Genomic DNA, 23080 nt, shown 5'->3' with positions numbered 1-23080 from the left:
GGTACAATCACAAAAGGTAACAATCCACCAAAGTAAGCCCCAACAAAATAACTTCTACAATTTATGAAACTTCTACTCATTCCTGGTATGGGAAAAGGGTGTTCACATCTCAGAATGTTTGGTCAGAGACATACAAAGAACAGTTGTTCACTTGTTTTTAATTTCTTTACTCAGATTTTAATTCAATAATTATTTCTGATTCTTTATTTTTCTATTTTGTAGTCAAAACACTTGCAGAAAGAATGTGCTGATTGCCTGATGTTACTTTGTCAAGTGTGGTGAAACTTTTTGCAAGCTTCAAGTGCAGGACATTCGGGTCTCTCTTCCTGCAGATGAAAACAGAAAAAGAATAGATGCAAAAATGTTGTATTTTTAGAGGTATGAATATCTGTCCATCATCCTGGGTTAGAGCACAGCGATAAAGAAAATTTATAGAGATGTTTTTTTGCTGACAGTTCAAACGCATCTGGGAAAAGACTTGGATTTCCTAAGACCGGTTCTATCCATCTTGGAGCAAACCTGAGAATTGTGTTTCTCTGGTCCCACTTCATCAGTAGATGCGTAGAATCTTAAATAAATTCTGCTTAGCTTCTGTGGCAGAGATTCCAATTAAAATGGAACTAGCTGCCCACAGAGGTGGTAGTCACCATCCAAGGAAGCATTCAAGAAATGCTTAGATGTTCTGTTAAGGGACATGTTTCACTGGGGAAATATTGGTGGTAGGTAGAAGTTTGGAGTGGATGATCTTGGAGGTCCTTACCAGCTTTGGTGGTTCAATGATTCTATGCTATGAATAAAGAATAAATGATGTTTTTTTCTCCTTCTGCTGAGCTCTTTTGTGTATTTTTTAGTGTTGGCTCAAGGACTTTTCAAGAAAGTTATCTCTGTTCTACTGTGATATCAGTGGAGTGAACTACTCCTGAAATTAGAGCTGTTTTTCTCCTAGGGGTCAACCTGCACTGTGAAGGAGCCATTCACACGTTATCCATACCAGAGGCATATCTAAGATACCTCCACCTGCACATCGTGTATGTCCTGCAAATGTTCTTCCCCAGAGTACAAGCAGGCATTCCTTAAAAAGAGGCACAACACTCAAATAAGAATTACATTTAGAACAAGACTTGCCCAGGGTGATAAAAATTCTTCTGCCAGGCAGTGAAAGGGCAAGGGCTGATATCCGAGCAGTTTTAATGAGTTTCCTGTAACGGCACAAAGTCCAACGACACCATATGCTTCCAGTAACTGCATTGTTTCACTTCAAGAAAAGCCAGTTCAGGCGAGAAGAAACACCACTGAGGTGAGAATTCTTTCAAGGTAAGTTACTGTATCTTTATATAAATTCATTCTTTAAGAATGCATCACTCTGTGGCCAGGAAAAAAATCCCTCAAAATGCCGAGTGTTCTGTGTGATCTGTTGTTCCTTTCTGACTATGGAGGTTAAAAAAAAAAAAGAAAAAAAAAGGGAAGGGATGTACTCTAAAGGAATGAAGCTTTCTTTAATTGTGTTAAACCCCTGCAGAGAAGGAGTTGGAGGTCCTGGTGGATGAGAAGCTGGACATGAGCCAGCAGGGAGTGCTTGCAGCCCGGAAGGCCAACTGTGTTCTGGGCTGCGTTAAAAAAGGGGTGGTCAGCAGGGAGAGGGAGGTGATTTTCTCCCTCTACACAGCTCTTGTGAGGCCCCATCTGGAGTACTGCAAGCTGTCCTGGGGCCCCAAGCACAAGAAAGATATGGACTCTTGGTATGGGTCCAGAGGAGACAACTAAGATGAGTAAAGGATAGAAGAAAGGATAGATACCTGTGCCTCGGATATGCTAACCAATTGCCCCAGTAGTCCAAAGTCTCTCTTGCCTGCTCTTGGGCCTCTCTTCTAAACCGAGTCTGTATTGCCCATGATGTCAGTTGAAAATTAATTTTCCTCCCTTTGTCTCGACGAGGTGCTTTGTTGTCCTTATTTCCTTCCCAATTAGCAAAGGAGGGGAAATGGGATAGACTGGCTTGGTGACGCCAGTCCAGGCCTACAAGCCACAGTCCTTTGAAAATACCTTGGTCAGGATCACTTCCAGCCCTGGAGTTAGTTTGAAGGGAAAGACGCAATATGGCCATATTCTCTGCCTCAGTGGAGAAGAGTGGCAGGTGTGAAGCACCTCCTGCTGCATCCTGCAGATGCTGGAAGTGTTTGGCATTTTGTCCATTTGTGTGAGTGTAAGGATAATCTGACAGCTGCACTGCTCCCAAAGTGTGGTGGTGACCAGCCAGGGACCATCTGGTCATCCCATTGACTCTGCCTGCTGCTCTCCTGGCCTGTGGCAACCACAAGGCTGTGAAAGATATTTTTCTTTGTCTTGCAGAGTGTCCTTTTAGAAAAGGATAACAGAAAGCAGAAAGCAGGAGATGTCTTGGGTACCAGGTAAGAGTGGAGTTTTTTGTGTTTAAGTGGCAATCTAAGAGAAAGTGAACCATCTTAAAACCCTGGGAGTACTCTGAAAAGTTCCTGACTTCAGGGGTTTAACAAAAACCTTCTATTACCTCTTGCCCTGCTTTTGTCCACACAAGTATCATCCCAAGTCCCTTTAGCTATGGGGGAATGTGACTGCTCTCCCTTTGGTCTACAGCAGGATACCTGTGTCCCAAGAGAGAGATAGAAACACAGAGAGTAACAACCAATCATAATCATGAAGATGATCATAGAAGGGCAGCGTAGTGGATGAATCTCCCAGTCCTAGCAATGCTATGTCTTAATTGTATCCAACTGCAATGCAGTAACTAGCATAGGAATTAATAGGTTTCAGATTGAGTGAATGAAAGATGCTACAATGGCACTGACGGTAATCCAATGTACAGAGTGGCAAAACTGTCCCTGGAAATTCTCTGACATATTCAACGAGCTGTCCGCAAGATGCCCTTTCTATTGATATTTCCATATTTCTTAATTTATTCATTTTGCATTGCAGAACTTCCTCTCTCTGCGCCTGCTATAACGATACGTGAGAGTGGTAAGGTCAACATGGAGAGTCGGTATAATTCTGATGGATTATGACAGTATGGACAGGGTGCTTGTTGCCAAATATAGTTTTGGAAGTCTATGTCACAAATACACATTTTTGAAGTAATCTTTTGTCTTTGTAATGTGGACACCACAAACTAGACATATACAAGCTAAAGATGCATAAATAAGAAGAATCTCATTAAGAAAGGAGGCTTCTAAGATCACACTGTACAATCTAAACTCCTTCATTATATAAGAAGTCTGAAGCTTTAGAAAAGACTTTCATTCTTTCATTGGAACTGTCAATATACCTTGAAATTACATGTTCTGTATTTCATACAAAAGCAATGACAGAAAGGAGTCTACACTCAATTCAGTGAGACCAGTCCAACATCAGACTTCCACAGAACGTATGTGCTGTGTTCCCTACTGGAAAGCAAATGAGGCCTTAGGATGGGCTCATGATCCACTTGGAGGCATCCCTGATCCAATAGCTATGGGTACAAATTGCTTTTCCTATGACCGTTGATTAAAACTCTGATTGCCTTTTCCAGCTTTCAGCAATGTACCAGAGCATCTCACTCAGCACAAAAGTGGAGTGGATTCACATAACAGAAGCGAGGAAAGATTCTCCAAACTAATCACTGGAAAAGGAATTCCAGAAACTCGGGAAAGAGGTAATCATAGCTAAGAGAGGACCTCTGCCCATCACGCAGGACACTTATCCTGGCGTTAACCCATTTCTTCACCACACAGCCACATCCCCTCTCTGTGGAGCTTTCTCTGCAGTTTGAGATGTGGATCACGCCCTCTCCCCAGAGTCTCACATATCCCATTGTCCTCTCCCCTTTGGAAAAACTGTAGTGGCAGTGAAGAGCCACCACCTTCCCCCTGGGCTGCCTATATGGCGAATTATTTCACAAAAACTGTGCAGTATATTTATGTGGTTCTTTCTGGGAAAAGCTTTCTTACATTTTCTCTTCTTTTTATCTTTCATTTGAATGTAAAGATCCAGAATCCCAGCAAAATTCTGGCTATGTCCGAGAACAAAGAAAGTGTTTCGAGCCTCCAGGTAAGTTTGCTGGTTTATATTTATGTAGCCTGTGGTCATGCCTTACAACATCTTGTGTGGGATGTATGAGAATGTAGGGAAACAAGTCCTGAGGGTTCAGTCCCTCTGAGTAAGATGAGAACTCCTCCCAATCCTGAGCAGAAGGCATAGCTTACTGAGAAAGTTGCATTTGGTTAGAGAGGCATGGTTCTCTGCTGTCAGGCACATCATAATCTAGCAATGCAGCCCAACAGATCACACTTCACATCCAGACCTTGCTTAGAAAGGGCATCTATTCCAGAAATGTCAACAATGACTTGCAACTTTATCAAGGCTACTCAAAAGGTTTCCATCTCTTTTGCCACATCTCTTCCAACCCTATGCTACTTCTCCCAGCTCTGTGGGACCAAAGGGCTCAGGCATCATTTTGAAGTAATCTTTTGACTTTGCAATGTGGACACCAGGAACCAGATGTGTACAAGATAAACACACATAAATAAGAGTCTTGTAAAGAAAAAAGGCGACTTTGATCACACTGTACAATCTAAACTCCTTCACTGCATAAGAAGTCTGAAGCTTTAGAAAAGACATTCATACCATTCTGTCACAGGAGCTGTCAGTACGCCTTAAAATTACATGCTGTGTGTTTCATACAAAAGCAATGACACAAGGGAGTGTCACTCAGTTTGGTGAGATCAGTCCAACATCAGACTTCCACAGAACGTATGTGCTGTGTTCCCTACTGGAAAGCAAATGAGGCCTTAGGAAGAGTTCCTATCCCTCATCCAATAGCTATGGCTGTTGATAAAACCTTGACTGCCTTTTCCAGCTTTCAGCAATGTGCCAGAGCATCCCACTCAGCACAAAAGTAGAGTGGATTCATATAACAGAAACAAGGAAAGATTCTCTGAACTGAGCACTGGAAAAGGAATTCCAGAAACTCAGGAAAGAGGTAATCATAGCTAAGAGAGGACCTCTGCCCACCACGCAGGACACTTATCCCGGGGTTAACCCATTTCCTCAGCACACAGCCACATCCCCTCTCTGGGGAGCTTTCTCTGCAGTTTGAGATGTGGATCACGCCCTCTCCCCAGAGTCTCACATATCCCATTGTCCTCTCCCCTTTGGAAAAACTGTAGTGGCAGTGAAGAGCCACCACCTTCCCCCTGGGCTGCCTATATGGCGAATTATTTCACAAAAACTGTTCAGTACATTTATGTGGTTCTTTACGGAAAAGCTTTCTTACATTTTCTCTTCTTTTTATCTTTCATTTGAATGTAAAGATCCAGAATCCCAGCAAAATTCTTCCTATGTTCGAAAAATAAGAAAGGCTTTCAAGCCTCGAGGTAAGTTTGCTGGTTTATATTTATGTAGCCTGTGGTCATGCCTAACATCATCCTGTGTGGGATGTATGAGAATGTAGGGAAACAAGTCCTGAGGGTTCAGTCCCTCTGAGTAAGATGAGGAGTTATGCACAAGGGCTCATTTCAGTGCCATGAAGCAACTGATCTGCAACAGACCTGGCTGATCCTTCCCTAACAGCAGGTCCCAACTCACCTTGCTCCCCCGTCCTGGAGTTCTGAGCAGTTGACTCCACATGGCCAGTACAGTTTGCAACATGATCCTCCCCATCTATTTTCTCCTGCTGAGGTCACATCTGGAGTACTGAGTCCAGTTCTGATAGGACAAGGAGCAGTGGCCAAAAAGTGGAGTACAGGAAGTTGCACACAAATATACGGAGGAAGTGAGAACTTCTTTACAGTGTTCCAGTGAGCACTGGAACAAGCTGCTCAGAGAGGTGGTGGAGTCTCCTTCTTTGGAGATCTTCAAGATCCATCTGGGCACCTCCCTGTGTGACCTACTGTAGGGAACCTGCTTTAGCAGGGGGTTGGAATCAATGATCTCTAGAGGTCCCTTCCAACCCCTGCAATTCTGTGACTGTCATACATGAGTGGTTGAGAGATCCTCAGGGAAGGAGCATCAAGTAATAAGGAACCCCAGGGGGAAGGACAAGCTGCACTTCCAGGAGATGTGGCCAATGGGAAATAATGACATTGATTTGTTCTCCAACCTGACTCTGTCATTATCCCCTACACTTCTTCTTGCAAAGACCTCCTTTCAGGTCTTTGTCCTGCACAACAATTAAGTGTAGATGTCCCAAAGGGCACATCGTGACCTGACGAATGATGAATACTATAGAGGTGTGTCAGGCCAGGCCAGTAGTGATCTGTGCCAGGGCAGAGCTGAGTCTGTGATGAATCCCATTCTTCCTGGCATGTAAGACGTGCTCTTTTCCGGCCCCTGCTCTTTCCAGGTGTCCTGCTATTGTGGTTTAACTACAGCCACAAGGTAGAACTGGAGTACTCCACAGATGCTCACTGACTCTCAGACCTGCAGAAAGCAAAATGAATGCAGGAAGAAAAATGGAATGGAACAAGTCAGAAAACTCAGGCATGGTTGTTGTTAAATGGTTGCCTTGTTGCTCTTGTTTTCTTTTTCAGCCTTAACCCGTCAGCCAGAAAAACCTCCCCTGAAGGAAAGCAGAGTGGATTCACATAAGAGCGTGCAAGCAGAATTCTCCAAGCAGAATAAGGGGAATGCAGATCCAGGAATTCTGGAAAGAGGTAACTGTTGCTGAGAGAAGACCTGTGCCCACCGTGCTGGACCCTCATACCAGGGTTAACCCTTCTCACCAACTCACAGCCGCATCGCCTCTCTGTGGGGCCTTCTTTGCAGTGTGGCTATTGGCTCACCTCCTGCCCCCAGAGTCTGGCAGATCCCATTTTCTTCTCACCACAATACACACTGCAGCTGGGGTGGTGTTGCACCACCTCCCTGCTTCCGTCCCACCACACACACGCAATCAGCCCATCTTGGCTGGAAAAGGGCAGGAGCAGAGCAATCACTGAATGAGTTGTGCAGTGGGGAAGGGGCAGAGCACGGCACCACTGTGGGAGTGACCTTGCAGTGTGTCCTTGGGTTGCACAGCAGCTCAGGGAGGTTGCTACCAAGAAGAACTTCAGGTCATTGGAACAGTGAGTTGATGGTGTGGGTGCTCAGGTGATGTTTTCCTCAATCCCTTTGGAAGTAGGGAGAGATACTGAGAAGAACAGAAAAACCCACCGGATCAACATGTGGCTAAGAGGTTGGGGCCATCAGAGGAGTTTTGCTTTCTTTTTGTCATGTTGCAGTTCATTCAGCACCAGGCATGCTGGTGACAATTTGGGTCCACATGTCTCAATGAGGGGAAAAGGCTTCTATCGTGGCGTTGGTGGGGCTTGTTGAGAAGGCATTAAACTAAGTTTGAAGAGCGAAGGGGATAAAGCCGGGCTCACAATAGATGAGTCTAGGAGAAGCATTCTAGGGACAGGAGTGAGAACAATATGGAATGATGTGCATCTACATCACCGGCATGGACAACAAACAGGAGCTGTGGTGCATCAGGAAAACTATGACATAGATGGCAACAGAAAATGTAGTAGGATCATTCTTATGACTGCAGTGCTGAAATGGAGGACTGTAAGTCCTTTAGAAGGGATAGGGAAGGAAGGAGAGCAGAAGACTTACAAGTCATATGAGGAGTGGCAGAGTGAGCTAGGACTGTTTAGCCTGGAGAATAGAAGATCTTAAAGCTCTTTATAAATACCTGGAAGGAAGTTGTGGTGAGGTGTGGGTTGGCCTCTTCTCCCAGGCAGCTAGCAATAGGCCAAGAATTAATGGCCATAAGTTGTGCCTGGGGAGGTGTGGGTGGGGTATTACAAAAATCTTTTTGGAAAGACTGCTGAGGAATTGGAACAGAGGTTCCAGGAAAGTGGAGGAGTCACCATATATGGAGGTGTTCCTGAAGAGAGTAGATGAAGCCCAGAGGGATGTGTTTTAGTGGGCATGGTGATCATGTCTTAAGGATTGGACTACATGAACTTAGAAATCTTTCCCATCTTAAATATACAACCATTCAGTGATCCTGCAGCCAGTTCTTTCTCTATCGAACTGTCCACCCATCAAATCCGTATCATTCCAATTTGGAGAGAAAGTTATTGTGGGGTACCACGCCAAAGGCTTTACTGAATTCAAGACAGATGACATCAGTGGCTCTTCCATTGTCCACTGATGCAGTGACACCAAACTAGCAATCTTAGCAGAATTTAGCAACACATTGGAGAAAGCCCTAAGCGAGGTGCTCAGAAGTCAGGATACATCCTCCTTTCAACAGGAGAATCCACTGAAGACCTACCAAGCTCCTTCCCAAGCCAAGCACTTGTGCTATTTGCTGGAAAGGGCAAAAGCCCATAGCCCAAGCCAAGGCCTGAAAAACACGACTGTCTTCTTCAGATCCCACCAAAGTGAGAGGGAGAGAAGCCTTGTAGGGAAGAGGAAGGGCAGGAGCAGAGCAATCACTTTGTGCGTTGGGAGGAGTGGAAGGGGCAGAGCAAGGCTTGTGGTCCCTTCCCAGGATGGTTCGTGCAGCATGGCACTTGGACTACATGGCAGCTCCTGGAGATTGACAGCACAGGATAGCTTTACTGGGGCTCCAATCCACGATACAGTGTTCAAACCTCACAGTACGGTGATCAGGTCTTTGTTTCACAACAGCAAATAGTTCTTGAAGTGTCTGCATGACACCTTATTCCACAAAGGCTATCTAGTATATTCATGGGGGTCTTTAGCAAAAAAAACCTTCTTACATTTTCTCTTTTTTTCTCTTTCATTTGAACATAAGATTCAGAAACCCAGATACAGCCCCAAGGGATCCAAGATCTGAAGAAGATGTTTGAGTCTCCAGGTTAGTATGCTGGATCACATTTCTGTAGCCTGTTATCGTACCACAGAACATCTTGGGTGGGATTTTTGAGAATGCAGGGAAACAAACCCTGAGGGATCTGTCCCTCGGAGCAAGACGTGGTAAGGCCCCCTCCCAGTCTCAAGCAGAAAGCATGGCTTTCTAAGAGAGATGCACTGGATCAGAGAGGCACTGTTCTCTGCTGTCAGCCACATTCTACTAAAGCCATGTAGCCCCACAGATCACACTTCTCATCCAGACATTACTTACCAAGGACATCTTTTCTGGAAGTGTCAGAAATTACTTGCAACTTAGTCAGGGCTACTCAAAGGGGTTCCATCTCTCTGGTCACATCTCCTCCAGCCCTATGCTAAGTCTCTCACCTCTTTGGGACCAAGAGCTTGGGCATCCGCAGTTCTCTCCAGGGTGTGTTTATGCACTGGCTTCAGTCTCAGGACAGGGAGCTGGAGCAGGGCCTGGCAAAGCCTCCAGAACCCGTGGACAATGGTCATGTGTAAGGGCTCATTTGAATGCCATGAAGCAACAGTTCTTGAAGAGGCCATGCTGATGGTTCCCTATCAGCAGGTCACAGCTCATGTTACTTCCCCATCCTGGAGTTCTGTGCAGTCATCTCCACCTGTCTATCAGTCACGAATGGCCATGAAAACAGAGAAGAACCAGGAAACTACAAGCCAATCAGCCTCACATCCGTCCCTAAATGGTGATGGAACAACTTGTTCTGGATGCCATCTCCAAGTAATTGGAAGACAAGAAGATTACTGGGAGTAGTAAACACAGATTCACCAAGGGGAAATCATGCTCCACCAACTGGGGAGCTTTCTGTGATGTCATCAGTGGCTTTGCAGGTGAGGGGAGAGAAGAGGATGCTGTGTGCCGTGACTTCAGCATGGCGTCTGACACCGTCTTTAACAACATCCTTGTAGTGAAACTTAGGAAGTGCAGGATAGATGAGTGGACAGTGAGATGGACTGAGAACTGACTGCGTGGCAGAGTTCAGAGGGCTGTGATCAGTGGCTCAGATGCTGGGTGATGGTTGCAACTAGCAGTGTTCCCCAGGGATTAGTGCTGGGTCCGCGAGTCTTGTTCAGCATCTTCATCAATGACCTGGATGAAGAGACGGTTAAGTCTGAGCAAGTTTGCTGATGAGAGAAGGCTGGAAAGAGTGGCTGACACAGCAGAAGGCTGTGCCGCCATTCAGCAGGCCTCTTGGGTAGACGGGAGTGCAGGGTGGAGAGAAACACGATGAGGTTCAACAAAAGCAAATGTTTAGTTGTGCACCGGGGGAGCAATGCCTCAGACCTCATGCCTCAGTACAGGTTAGGGGATGACCTGCTGGAGAGGAACTCTGCATAGAAGGACCTGGGAGCCCTGGTTGACAACAAGCTGGCCATGAGCCAGCACAAGTGGCCAAGGAGACTAGTGGTATCCTGGCGTACATTAAAAAGAGAGCGTGGCCAGCTGAGTGAGCAAGGTGATCCTCCCCCTCTACTCTGCCTTGGTGAGCCCACATCTGGTGTACTGTGTCTAATTCTGGCTCTGCAGTTCAAAAAACAAAACAAAAAAATGAGGGATCTCCTATAAAGAGAAATCCCAGCGGAGGGCCACCAAGATCATAAAATTACCTGGAGCATCTCTCGTACAAGGAAAGACTGAGAGACCTGGGACTTTCAGCCTAGAGAAGACCGAGACGGGGTGTGATCATGTCAACGGTTTAGGGGCTGCTTCAGCCCGGTTCTGTGACTAGTGGGGCAGAGGGACCCGCAGATCTGTGCCTCCAAAAAAGGGAAACAGGGACCCCAAAATAATTGAAAACAGCGGCAACGATCTGAGGTGAAACAAACTGATTTGCTAAATATAGTACCAGCAAAATATAATGTGAGAGAGAGAGTGAGTGCGAAAGGTGGATAGGCCTCACCACAACACTGATGTGAGAAGTGCAGTCCAGCTGAGCTGATGAAGAAAAGCAGATGGAGAAGAGCAGACGGAGAAGCGCAGGTGAAGAAGCATCCGGTGACCTTGCCAGGAGTTACATCTCTTTGCTGACCGCAAAGCCCCCTGGGGAACGAAGTTCTTCTTCTCCTCCGGACAGGTACCCAGAACTTGAGCATCAACAGTCAAACCCCCAGTGCATTACATGATGTTATGATGTGGAATACTGATAACCACAAATCATAAAACCATGACATATCTAAGTTTAGAAATATCAGCAGTGTGGGAAGCAATTGGATGAGGTCTGACTCTTCAGTGGTGTGTACCAAGAGGACGAGGAGCAGTGGCTAAGCAATGGCAAAGAGGAAGTGCCACACAAATCAATGGAGGAAGAACTTCTTTACAGTGACAACTTCTTTTCAGTATTCCAGCGAGCACTGCAACAAGCTTCCCAGAGAGGAGGTGGAGTCTTCTTTGGAGATATTCAAGAACCAATCTGGGCACCCACCTGGGTGATCTGCTCTAGGGAACCTGATTTAGCAGGGTGGCTGGACTCCATGATCCCTAGAGGTCCCTTCCAACACATGCAATTCTGTGACTCGGTGATCCATGAGTGGTTGAGGGATCCTGAGAGAAGGAGCACTAAGCAATAGGGAACCCCAAGGGGAAGGACAAGCTCCACTTCCAGGAGATGTGGCTCATGGCAAATAGTGACATCAATTTGTTCTCCAACCAGACACTGCCATCACCCCCCACACTGAGTCTTGCAAAGGCTTCCTTTCAGCTCTTTGTCCTGGGCAACATCTGAGTGTGAATGACTTGAAGAGAGGAGAATAACATAGAGGTTTGCCAGGCAGGCCAGTAGTGATCTGTGCCAGGGCTGACCGGGCAGCTGAGTCCGTGCTGAATCTCTTCCTTCCTGGCATGTGGGACGTGCTCTTTTCCTGCCCCTGCTCTTTCCTGCTGGCCTGCTGTTGTACTTGAACCGCAGCCACAGATTAGAATTGAAGCACTCCACAGATGCTTGCTCCCTCTCAGACCTGCAGCAAACAGAATGAACGCGGAGAGAGAAGTGGAATGACCAAGTCGGAAAAGTCAGGCATGCTTGTTGTTAAATGGTTACCATGCTGCTGTTGTTTTCTTTTCCAGCCTTAAGCCACGTGTCAGAGAAATCATCCCAGAAGGAAAGCAGTGTGGATTCACAGAAGGGAGCCCAAGCAAGTTCCTCTAAGCCAAGCAAAGGGAATGCACATCCAGTAATTCTGGAAAGAGGTAAGCGGGAGGTAACTGAAAGAAATCATGTGTCCACCATGTTGGATCCTCAACCCAGGATTAGCCACTGGTTCCCAGGATTAGTATCCTGGATCCCAGTTCTCCTGCTTCTGGTCATCACTTGGAATGTCTCAGGAGGGTTGTATCGCAGTGAGCCCTGACGGGTATGAGCAAGATGTGGGGAGAAACCCTCTCTGGTGTCAGACACATTGTTCTGTAGCAGCGTATTGTTTGTTGTTGGGAGCCAAAGGCACTGGCTCGTATCCTGCTCCCAGAGTCTGGCAGGTCCCATTTTCTTCTCCCCACAATACACACTGCAGCTGGGGTGATTTTTCACCACCTCCCCACTCCTTTACCAGGGTCACAGCTCACTGGTGTCAGACGCAACCTACTCTATGTCTGTATGGATTCTGGTTCGTAGAAGAAGGCAGGGAAGACATGATCATTACTTCTAAAAATCCTCTAGCTCGTGGGAGACATAGAGGTCCTCAGCTGACAAGAGCAAAAAAGAGCAGCCTTTTCATGCTATTAACAGTGCAACTTTATCACTGTTGTCTGGTGGAAAAATAATTACAAGAAGTTGGGAGTTGTAAGCTAGGGAGTGCAATGCTGAGAAATTAGCAAGGGAGAATAAAATACATAGGGGGAGAGATGAAGGGAGGGAGCTCCAGGTCAGGAGGTTTCCCCACTTCCATGCAGGAGACAAGACTATAGGTGGTAACAATTCTTCATCTCTCCTCCTCTTGGAAGGCAGACAGTGTTTGAAGAGCTATCAATGCTCCTTACGCACGGTGAACGATCCTGCTGAGGATCTAGCATCCCCAGCCCATTTAACCGACTACAATCTCTCCCTTTCAAAACTCTCATTACTAATCAGCAATGAGCCGTCTATCCCACAGTGCACAGATATTGGCTTGAAGAGGTGGCACAGGGCAATTCCTACCACCTGTTCTGCCCTGACAGATTCTGCAAAGCCTTCTGGCAGAATCTCAAGGCCTGATCCCTTTTCCCATCTCTCTGGCACTCAATCAATCCAAAGCAATGCAGCGGAGGTGGAATTTTGTTCTCACTTCAGTTGTCTTCCATGCAGAGTCGGTGTGCCTAGGACCATGTGGAAGGATTTCCTTGAGTAATACACAGGAGAGACAGATGGGTCTAGATGGAGAGGGAGGGAAGGAATTCTGAGTCACACACTTGGTTTCCCTTCTCTCCTCCACTGGATAAAGAACAGAAAATAAGTCCTGTAATGAATTCCTCTCTCTCTACCCATTCGTGCACTCTACAGTGTCCCCGTTCTGCTGAAAAGAGCTTCTGAAGGCCATATTTTGTGCTTCAACACACTCTCGGTAATGCCCGCTTAGGAACTAAAACAAAAAGATTGCTTCCTTTGACATTTCTTACAGGAAAAGTACTTCCTGCTTGGACAGAAGATTCCTCAGGTGACGAGAGGCAATGTTAGTTTCCACTGATTCATTTCTTTCTTCACAGGAAGGACAGTGGAGATGAGCACTTTGGTGACTCTCGACTCCATGCGGGAGGAAATGGAAAAGATTCTGAGCGAGAAACTGGCTGCGTTGCAGAGACAGCTGGAAATGACCCAGCAAGTAATCCCACCCACAAAGGAACTGACCAATACCTCGACCACCCTTCAGAAAATCTCTGAGAATGTGCAAGCCCTGCAGAAACGTTTGGAGAACATGCATGAGTCCACAAAGGAAGACCTTCAGATGCTCAGAGCAGACCTGGAGGAAAGAGTATCAAAAGCGTGGAATGCACCCAAAAGGTTGGAGTCTGAAGAGAGTCTGTTGGAGGTGGTGAACCATGCAGGTGAGCATGGCAACACCCAAACAGGCTTTCATCTGCCTGTGTTGGATCTCCTACGGGCAGCTCAAGAGAACATGAGCACACAGTCAGTCTCCTCTAAAGAGATGGGAGAGAGAAGTGGAATGGTAAAGGAGAGGAAACATCATGTTTGAGAGAAGGGTATTTAACAGGTGAAGAGAACAGTGGGCACACACGACAATGACAATCAGGACTTCATTGTCTACTTCCCAGTGGCAGGCAGATTTCAGGTGTTTCCACGACAGCAGGGCTATTGTGTAGAGTCTTACTGCAGGCAGAGAAACACCATAGGGTCATCATGCCACCAGAAAGGCCCTTGCAGGTGTGTAAGCACTGCTCAGAAAAACATCTCTTTGCTGTCAGTGTTATTTTCATCACAGACTTCATACATAGAAACATAACAGATTCTTTGAGGAAAATGAGTGATATATCAGTCATAACATGGACAGTCTCCCTAAATTCAAGTGGTTTGAGACAGTGAGTGAGCCCAAAGCATTTCTTCAGTGATAGCAGAGGACTGCCAGCCCCTTTCCTGTGTGCCTTTTCTCTGAGAAATCACCATGCAGGTGACAAGACTATAGGTAGTAACAATCCTTCATCTCTCCTCCTCTTGGAAGGCAGACAGTGTTTGAGGAGCTCTCAGTGCTCCTTACGCACGGTGAACGATCCTGCTGAGGCTCTAGCATCCCCAGCCCATTTAACCGACTACAATCTCTCCCTTTCAAAACTCTCATTACTAATCAGCAACGAGCCGTCTATCCCACAGTGCACAGATATTGGCTTGAAGAGGTGGCACAGGGCAATTCCTACCACCTGTTCTGCCCTGACAGATTCTGCAAAGCCTTCTGGCAGAATCTCAAGGCCTGATCCCTTTTCCCATCTCTCTGGCACTCAGTCAATCCAAAGCAATGCAGTGGAGGTGGAATTTTGTTCTCACTTCAGTTGTCTTCCATGCAGAGTCGGTGTGCCTAGGACCATGTGGAAGGATTTCCTTCCTTGAGTAATACACAGGAGAGACAGATGGGTCTAGATGGAGAGGGAGGGAAGGAATTCTGAGTCACACACTTGGTTTCCCCTTTCTCCTCTACTGGATAAATGTTATGGTTTTTTTTTTTTTTTTTTTTTTTTAATTTTCAATATTCCAAATCAAAACATCATGTACTGGAATTAAAGTGTTAATGCTCTAATTCTACGTACCTATCCCTATACATTACGGAAGTCACGGGATCTGACCCTTCCGGGGGGGGCGGTCTCTTACTGCCTGGCAGTGGGTGCTGGAGGGTGCTTTCCTAGCCGTTCCAAGCTTTTCAGGTTTGACTAGGTCTTGGGAACTCTCTCTCATATCTTATTTGATTTATTAGACTCAATTTCAATTAGATTGTATTATATTGTATTATTTTGCATTCCGATATCATAGTTAGTAAAATAAGTTTACCTCCATAGATTGTTGCCGCTGTTTTTTTTCCTTTTTTCCCTACCTTCCCATTTTGTGGGCCCAGGCGGGGGGTGGGGAGGGCAGGGGCCTACTGCCCCCCTGTCACGGGCATAAACTGATCTGGTTAATTCCGTGACAATAAAGAACAGAAAATAAGTCCTGTAATGAATTCCTCTCTCTCTACCCTTTCGTGCACTCTACAGTGTCCCCATTCTGCTGAAAAGAGCTTCTGAAGGCCATATTTTGTGCTTCAACACACTCTAGGGAATGCCCGCTTAGGAACTAAAACAAAAAGATTGCTTCCTTTGACATTTCTTACAGGAAAAGTACTTCCTGCTTGGACAGAAGATTCCTCAGGTGATGAGAGGCAATGTTAGTTTCCACTGATTCATTTCTTTCTTCACAGGAAGGACAGTGGAGATGAGCACTTTGGTGACTCTCGACTCCATGCGGGAGGAAATGGAAAAGATTCTGAGCGAGAAACTGGCTGCGTTGCAGAGACAGCTGGAAATGACCCAGCAAGTATTCCCACCCACAAAGGAACTGACCAACACCTGGAGTACCCTTCAGAAAATCTCTGAGAATGTACAAGCCCTGCAGAAACGTTTGGAGAACATGCATGTGTCCACAAAGGAAGACCTTCAGATGCTCAGAGCAGACCTGGAGGAAAGTGAACCAAAAGCACAGAATGCACCCAAAAGGTCGGAGTCTGAAGAGAGCCTGTTGGAGGTGGAGAACCATGCAGGTGAGCATGGTTACACCCAAACAGGCTTTCATCTGCCTGTGTTGGATCTCCTACGGGCAGCTCAAGAGAACATGAGCACTCAGTCAGTCTCCTCTAAAGAGATGGGAGAGAGAAGTGGAATGGTAAAGGAGAGGAAACATCATGTTTGAGAGAAGGGTATTTAACAGGTGAAGAGAACAGTGGGCACACACGACAATGAAAATCAGGACTTCATTGTCTACTTCCCAGTGGCAGGCAGATTTCAGGCATTTCCAGCCAAAAAAGGCCTGAATTCTGTGTAACTTTAATGCAGGCCGGCAAAGATCATAAGTAGGATCATCTGCCATTCCTCCTTCTTTACCTTAGCCAAGCATGATGCCATATGGTTTAGAATATCCCTTTTTCCTATTGGGGTCTGCTATCCTTCAGGTGCTCAAATGTCCTCAGATGCTACCTAGAGGGCAGAAGAATGAAAGGTGAGTATACATCTATGAGTTCTGGGCCGGGGCAAACACTATTCTTTCTGAAGTACCAGTCCAATGAGCATGGCCATCCTTAAGCAGGCTTTCATCTCCACAGATGGTAAAATTGTTCAGCAGGACTGAATATACTGCGCAATCTGAGTTTTCATCATGCTTTTCTGTGTGCTGTGTATTTTATGTGGCCTCTTGCAATAACCCAACGTGTTGACATAGCACCCCTTTCAGTCTCTGCTTAGGACTCTGAGATTCCCTTGCTGGCAGTAGCTCAGTGAGAGACTCTAGAAGTGACTGGTGAAGTGCTTGACAACTTTGTCATAGGACAAGTATTCTCTCAGGAAGCCTTTCTACCCTGGGAGGTTCATCAGTGTGAGGGGAGTGTCCCTTTTTTGTCCATGCTCTTGCCAAGATGCTAGAGGGCCTGGAGCATCTCCACTTTGCAGAACACCTGAGTGACTTGGGTCTGTTCAGCCTGGGGAAAAAAAGTCTTAGAGGGGATCTGATTAATGTTTATAAATATCGAAAGGAATGGGGAAGACAAATGGACGAGGCCAGGCTCTTCTTGATGGTGTGTAGTGAAAGGACAAAAAGTAATACCCTAAAACTTGAACATACGAAGTTCCATACTAACATGCAGAAGAACTTCCTTATGGTTAGGATGATGGAGCACTGGAACAGGATGCCTAGAGAGGCTGTGGAGTCTCCTTCTGTGGTGATATTCAAGACCCTTCTGGTGACCTACCTCTGCAACCTGTGGGGTGCCTGCTTTGGCAGGGAGGTGGACTACATGACCTCCAGAGGTCCCTTCCAAGCCCTGTGATCCTGTGATTCTGTTATTCATTCCTTTGAGATCTATTTCTCCTTTCTGAACTTAAGTTCATTCAATAATGAATGAGAGCTTTCAAAATGGTGTCCTACATTTCACACGACCCAGTAGTGATTGGGACAAAGGGGTTGGTTTAAATTAAAGGAGGGAAGACCTAGGTTTGATGTTAAGAGGAAAGTTGTTACTCACAAGGTAGGGAGGCTGGAAGGCTCTGCAAAGAGGAGGGACACCTCCAACTCTATCAGGTTACTCAGTGTCCAGAAAAGACAGATCTTGAATGTCCACAGACACCCGGCATCTGCCACCTCTCTTTGCAGCCTGTTCCAGTTCTTCATTATCCTTACTGCAAAATAACTTCTGTTTTATATTCAATCTAAATCATTAATTGCAATTACAAACTACCTGTCTCAGCTACCCGTCACCTCCAACAGAAACAACGCTTTAAGAGAACTGCGTGTCTAGGAGATGTGATGGGGAGCAGAAGGGGTGATGAACATTGCCTGGGTCAAAAAACTGGATAACTTTTCCTCTATTTGTTATGGTACCTAACCTTAGAAGAATCAGATGCTGGAACTGAGCGTGGAAAACCAGGAAATTTCAGGGCACTGTAAGACAAGTGTTACACTGGTAAAATTTCCTTTGCCAAGAGGAAATAGTGCTCACTACTGATGACCAAAGAACATCTCTATCTGTAGGCAGCCTAACTGTGGTCCGTGTCAGGAAGAGCATTTCAGCAAGAACACCTTCCCTCCTCTTGTGTGAGAAACCTGAGAGGCTGCCCTTTAAAAAATTCGTCTCCTTCATCCCTATTCTTTCTTCCTTGCCATGAACTACTTGCCTTCTTCTCTTCAAAAATTCCTCCCATAAAAAAACACTGAAAATACTGCAGGTGTTTGATGATGATCAGTAATATAGTCTACATAGTGAAGGTCAATGATGTGTAGTCAGAGTTCAGACCACGTTGCTATCAAGTCACCATGTTGCTTGCATATCTTGAACAAATCTGGAAAATCTGATGTGGAAAGTCATCATTCCTGGCAGGCTCTCCATTGTGAAATGGAGTCTGCTTAAATCAATGGTCTGACCATTCCTTCAGCCAGTATTTCTCAACTGAAAAGAAATTGAGAGGCTCAGCTGATCCCACAGCAGCTTTTTATCCTCCAGAGACTTCCCAGGAATCTTGTGGAAGCACTCTGCCAAGTGTCAAGAAGCAAAAACTGCACACATAAGGATTTATCCTTGTCTCTCCAGAATTGGTTACCAGTCCTGTCTGTGGTCACTGACTGTGTCTCTACAGTTCTCTTTCAGGCCTCTTTGTCTAAGAGCATAAGATCTCAATATGAATGAGGTTTCTCACCCATGAGTCACAATGAGACCTGAGGGTTGATAAAAGCATGTGCGTGTGGCAGTGGAAGTAGGGCTGGGTGCCACATAAGGCAGATAATGAGAAAGTGGTGTTTAGGCTTGTATTCCTTTTCTTCTTCTGTGTGGGGGCACATTCTGAGAGGAATCAAAAGCCGGAAGCAACAACGGAAAACCAGCAGATTTTAAGGGATGGTAGGATAAGTGTTTCATTGAGGAAGATTCAGCTGCAAGTACAATCCAGTTAGGAAGTGTTTGTGCTCTGGACATTCCTAAATATGATCATGTATTCAGGACACATTGAGATAACTCTGCAAATTCCCGTGTCCCTTGTTCTCTACCCATTCCTTCCATGCCTCAAGTATGACCTTGTCTTTCTTACCTTTAGTCATTCCAACCTTGATTTTAAGTTTGGTTACAGTTTTGCTGCTGGAACACCAAGCCTCCCAAGAAGGCCTGAGACTTTGCCTTCTACAGTGGATGGCACAGTGGCATTTGACTTGCTTACCCAACTACAGAACTAACATGTCATGTAGGAGAACACTGGACTTTTGGTCAGCAGCGCAGACTGTGTCTTATTATTCTTGAGACCATCATGCCTTGAGAAATCTGCTTACTGTCTGCTTTAATTTTTTCCCACAGGTTTTTTCAAAATGCAGCGCAACAAAGGTAAGCAAAAAGGAGACGATGGACATGAATTCTCAGAGCCTGACTGCACCTCTGAAATACAAATCCAGCCCATGTGCAGAGTTGTATGGAAGACAACATGCTCAGAGGAAGGAATGTTTGATAACTCTTTTCTTTCTTGTGCACTGCCAAAGACCTTATGTATGATTGGCTGGAGGCATTTTAGCTGTGTGTAGCCAATAGTGGCTGCTTGCATTGGCCACTTCAGCCTCTGTAACGCACTCCTCTCTTTGCCCTCTTTGGAATGAGAGGGGATTACTTCACGATGTTACACCTTGCTAGAGGCCTGTCCAGTGATCATCATGTGTAGAGGTTAGCGGGATGAAATGAGGGAAGAAATATTTCCTTGTTATTGTGCCAGTGAAAATCACTCTTGTGGAGTCTTAAATTAAAGAGTCTTGTGGACTCTTGAAGAGCTCAGTTTCCCTTCAGGTAGTTGTAGAAAGAGATAAGGTCTTCCCTTTCCAGACTAAATAATTCCAGTTCCCTCAGCCACTCCTCTTAAGACTTGTGCTCCAGACCCCTCACAGCTTCATTGCCTTTCTATGGATATGTCTTTCTTGCAGTGAGAGGCCCAAAACTCAACACAGTAGTTAAGCTCTGGTCTCACCAGCTCTCTCTACAGAGGGATGATCACTCCTTGCTCTTGCTGGAAACACCGTTTCTGATACAGACCAGGATGCCATAGGCCTTTTTGGCCATGTGGGCACACTGCTGGCTCATGTTCAGCCAAGCATCAAACAATACCCCCATTCTGTTTACGCAGTCTTACAGCCACTTTGTCCCAAGCCTGTAGCTTTTCCTGGTGTTGTTGTGGCCCAGGTGCAGGACCCAGCACTTGGCCACGCTGAACTTCATTCCATTGGCCTCGGCTTAGCAATCAGCTGGTACAGATACCTCTGTGGAGCCTGGCCATCCCTGGGCAGTTCAACAAATACTTCAACTATGGGAATGAAGGGACCTGGGACTCTAGTAACTAGGGTACCTTGAGGCAATTAGCTACTGAGTGCACCCTGAAAGACACGGTAAGATTTGTGTGAGGATGAAGTAAAGAAAGCCTCAGTAAATCAGACCTTGTGTTTCCTGCTACTTACAACGTGACTTGATCATTGCAGTTGATGTCACCCTGAATGCTGACACAGCTCATCCCAGATTGGAAGTGTCTGAAGATGGGAAGAGCGTGAATGATACTGGTGTGATCGGACACACCAGCAAGGTGCCCAGCAAGGAGGAGAGATTTGATTCTCACATTTTTGTGTTGGCAAAGGAAGGATACACATCTGGGAGACGGTACTGGGAAGTGGATGTTGGAAAGAGAAGAAACTGGATCTTGGGTGTTGCTTCTGAGTCTGTGGCTCGTAAAGGGACTGTGATCCTGTCCCCAAAGAATGGCTTCTGGGTGATATCGTTAGCAGACGGGGAAGAGTATTGGGCCCACACGGATCCTTTGACTCGTTTGACAGTGAGTGGTAAACCACAGAAGATTGGGATCTTCCTGGACATCTCTGCCAACAAGCTCTCATTTTACAACGCCAAAAAGAAAACACCTTTGTATGTTTTTACCAGTATTGGTGATAGCAGGCAGAAAAGGAAATTTGTTCCCTTCTTCTCAACAGGTTCTGGTGTTTCAGTGGTTGACACTGAGCCACTGAAAATCGTGCAAGGGTTTGATGATGATGATTGAATGTTTGATTAAATATAGATTGTGAGATCAGACTGATATGTTGTAAAAAAATCCCCGACTTTATGCTTCTCAGTGGAAACTGGCTAGGTAGTTGATACCAGATTTTTTCAGCACTGCTTGCTATTCCTGCACTGAAACAGCAGAAAGAAGCACTAGAGATCATGTTGATAAATGGAATATAACACTTAGTTTCCTTGAGTTTTATTAAAGACTCATGTGAGGAACTGAAATGTCTTTTCAGAGCAAGTGTGTGGGAATACAAGAAAAACTGTTCAGAGCAGCAGCTTTGGAGCAAGATAAACAGTATGAGAACCAAGGACACCTCTAGAAGAAGAAAGAACGTCTCACAGCTCTGATTGGATAAGCACCTGCATGAACAGTTGAAGAATGTTTTGTAGAATGCTCTGTTAACATGTAAAGGTGGATGGGAAAGTTGTAGGGGTAGATGGGAAAGCTAGAAAAAGAAAATTTGTGAACGTATATAAGTGATGTGAGAACTTGTAATAAATGATTTGGGTCATTCACATCTGAGGCCATGCGTCTGACGCTGCACAGGAGGTGCAAGATGTACCTTTCAATTTGATTGCCCCTGGCTGTTTTTCCCCACCTCAGTCACACAGAACTAAATTCAGTATCCAGGAGATCTCCAAAAGCAGATCACATCAGACTCACAGAATCACAGAATCACAGAATCATGGGGGTTGGAAGGGACCTCCAGAGATCATCGAGTCCAACCCCCCTGCCAAAGCAGGTTCCCTACACCAGGTCGCATAAGTAGGCGTCCAGGCGGGTCGTGAATATCTCCAGAGAAGGAGACTCCACCACCTCCCTGGGCAGCCTGTTCCAGTGCTCCGTCACCTCACCTAAAGAAGTTCTTGCGCACATTTGTGCAGAACTTCCTGTGCTGCAGTTTCTGGCAGTTTCCCCTTGTTCTATCTCCACACACTGCTGAAAACAATCTGGCCTCGCCACTCTGCCCTCCACACCTCAGATATTTATAGACCTGGATCAGGTCCCCTCTCAGTCTTCTTTTCTCAAGGCTAAACAGACCCAGCTCACTCAGCCTTTCCTCATAGCAGAGATGCTCCAGGCCCTTCACCATCTTTGTGGCCCTCCACTGGACTCTTTCCAAGAGATCCCTGTCTTTTTTGTACTGGGGAGCCCACAACTGGACACAGTACTCCAGATGAGGCCTTACCAGGGCAGAGTAGAGGGGGAGGATCACCTCCCTCGACCTGCTGGCCACGCTCTTTTTAATGCACCTCAGAATTATATTGGCCTTTTTGGCCACAAGGGCACACTGCTGGCTCATGGCCAACCTGTCGTCCACCAGGACACCCAGGTCCCTCTCCGCAGAGCTCCTCTCCAGCAGCTCATCCCCCAACCTGTACCGGTGCATGCAATTATTCCTCCCTAGATGCAAGACTCTACACTTGCTTTTGTTAAACCTCATCTGGTTTCTTACTGCTCAGATCTCCAGCCTGTCCAGGTCTCGCTGAATGGCAGCACAGACTTCAGGTGTGTCAGCCAATCCTCCCAACTTCGTATCATCAGCAAACTTGCTGAGGGTGGCCACTATCCCCTCATCAAGGTCGTTGATGAAGATGTTGAACAAGACTGGACCCAGCTCGACAACCCTCTGTGCTCTGCCAGTCAGCCAGTTCTCAACCAACCTCACTTTCCACTCATCTATCCCACACTTCCTCAGCTTTGTTATAAGGATGTCGTGAGAGACAGTATCAAAAGCCTTGATGAAATCAAGGTAGACATCATCCACTGCTCTCCCCCCATCCACCCAGCCAGTGACAACATCATAGAAGGCTACCAGGTTGATCAAGCATGACCTCCTCCTGGTGAATCCATGCTGGCTTCTCCTGATAACCTTCTTCTCTTCCAATTACTGGGAGATGACATTCAGAACAAGTTCCATTGCTTTTGCAGGGATGGAGGTGAAGCTGGCTGCCCTGTAGTATCTTAGATAATCTTTCTTGCCTTTCTGAA

At 46.0% G+C, this 23080-nt stretch overlaps 1 protein-coding gene across 3 annotated transcripts; it reads left to right on the top strand.

Annotated features, from left to right (window-relative positions):
• The first annotated feature begins 981 nt into the window (after positions 1-981).
• Positions 982-21582, top strand: LOC149914116 (uncharacterized). 3 transcript variants are annotated; one of them, XM_090127436.1, is made up of 12 exons: positions 982-1314; positions 2350-2408; positions 2953-2994; positions 3542-3664; positions 3997-4059; positions 6540-6662; positions 8759-8821; positions 11918-12040; positions 13529-13867; positions 15724-16062; positions 19351-19377; positions 20511-21582. In XM_090127436.1, exons 2-12 carry the CDS (start codon positions 2393-2395, stop codon positions 21077-21079), a joined length of 1827 nt encoding a protein of 608 aa, XP_089983562.1. In that variant the 5' UTR covers positions 982-1314; positions 2350-2392; the 3' UTR covers positions 21080-21582. The 3 variants fall into 3 exon arrangements, with proteins under 3 accessions (XP_089983562.1, XP_089983564.1, XP_089983563.1); XM_090127438.1 differs by lacking the exon at positions 2953-2994 and having other exon boundaries at positions 982-1297; XM_090127437.1 differs by lacking the exon at positions 2953-2994.
• Positions 21583-23080: the final 1498 nt, after the last annotated feature.

This window comes from Phasianus colchicus, chromosome 31 (genome assembly GCF_987193195.1).
Source record: "Phasianus colchicus chromosome 31, bPhaCol1.hap1.1, whole genome shotgun sequence".
Taxonomy (NCBI): domain Eukaryota; kingdom Metazoa; phylum Chordata; class Aves; order Galliformes; family Phasianidae; genus Phasianus; species Phasianus colchicus.
This window is presented reverse-complemented; position numbering and strand designations above follow the sequence as displayed.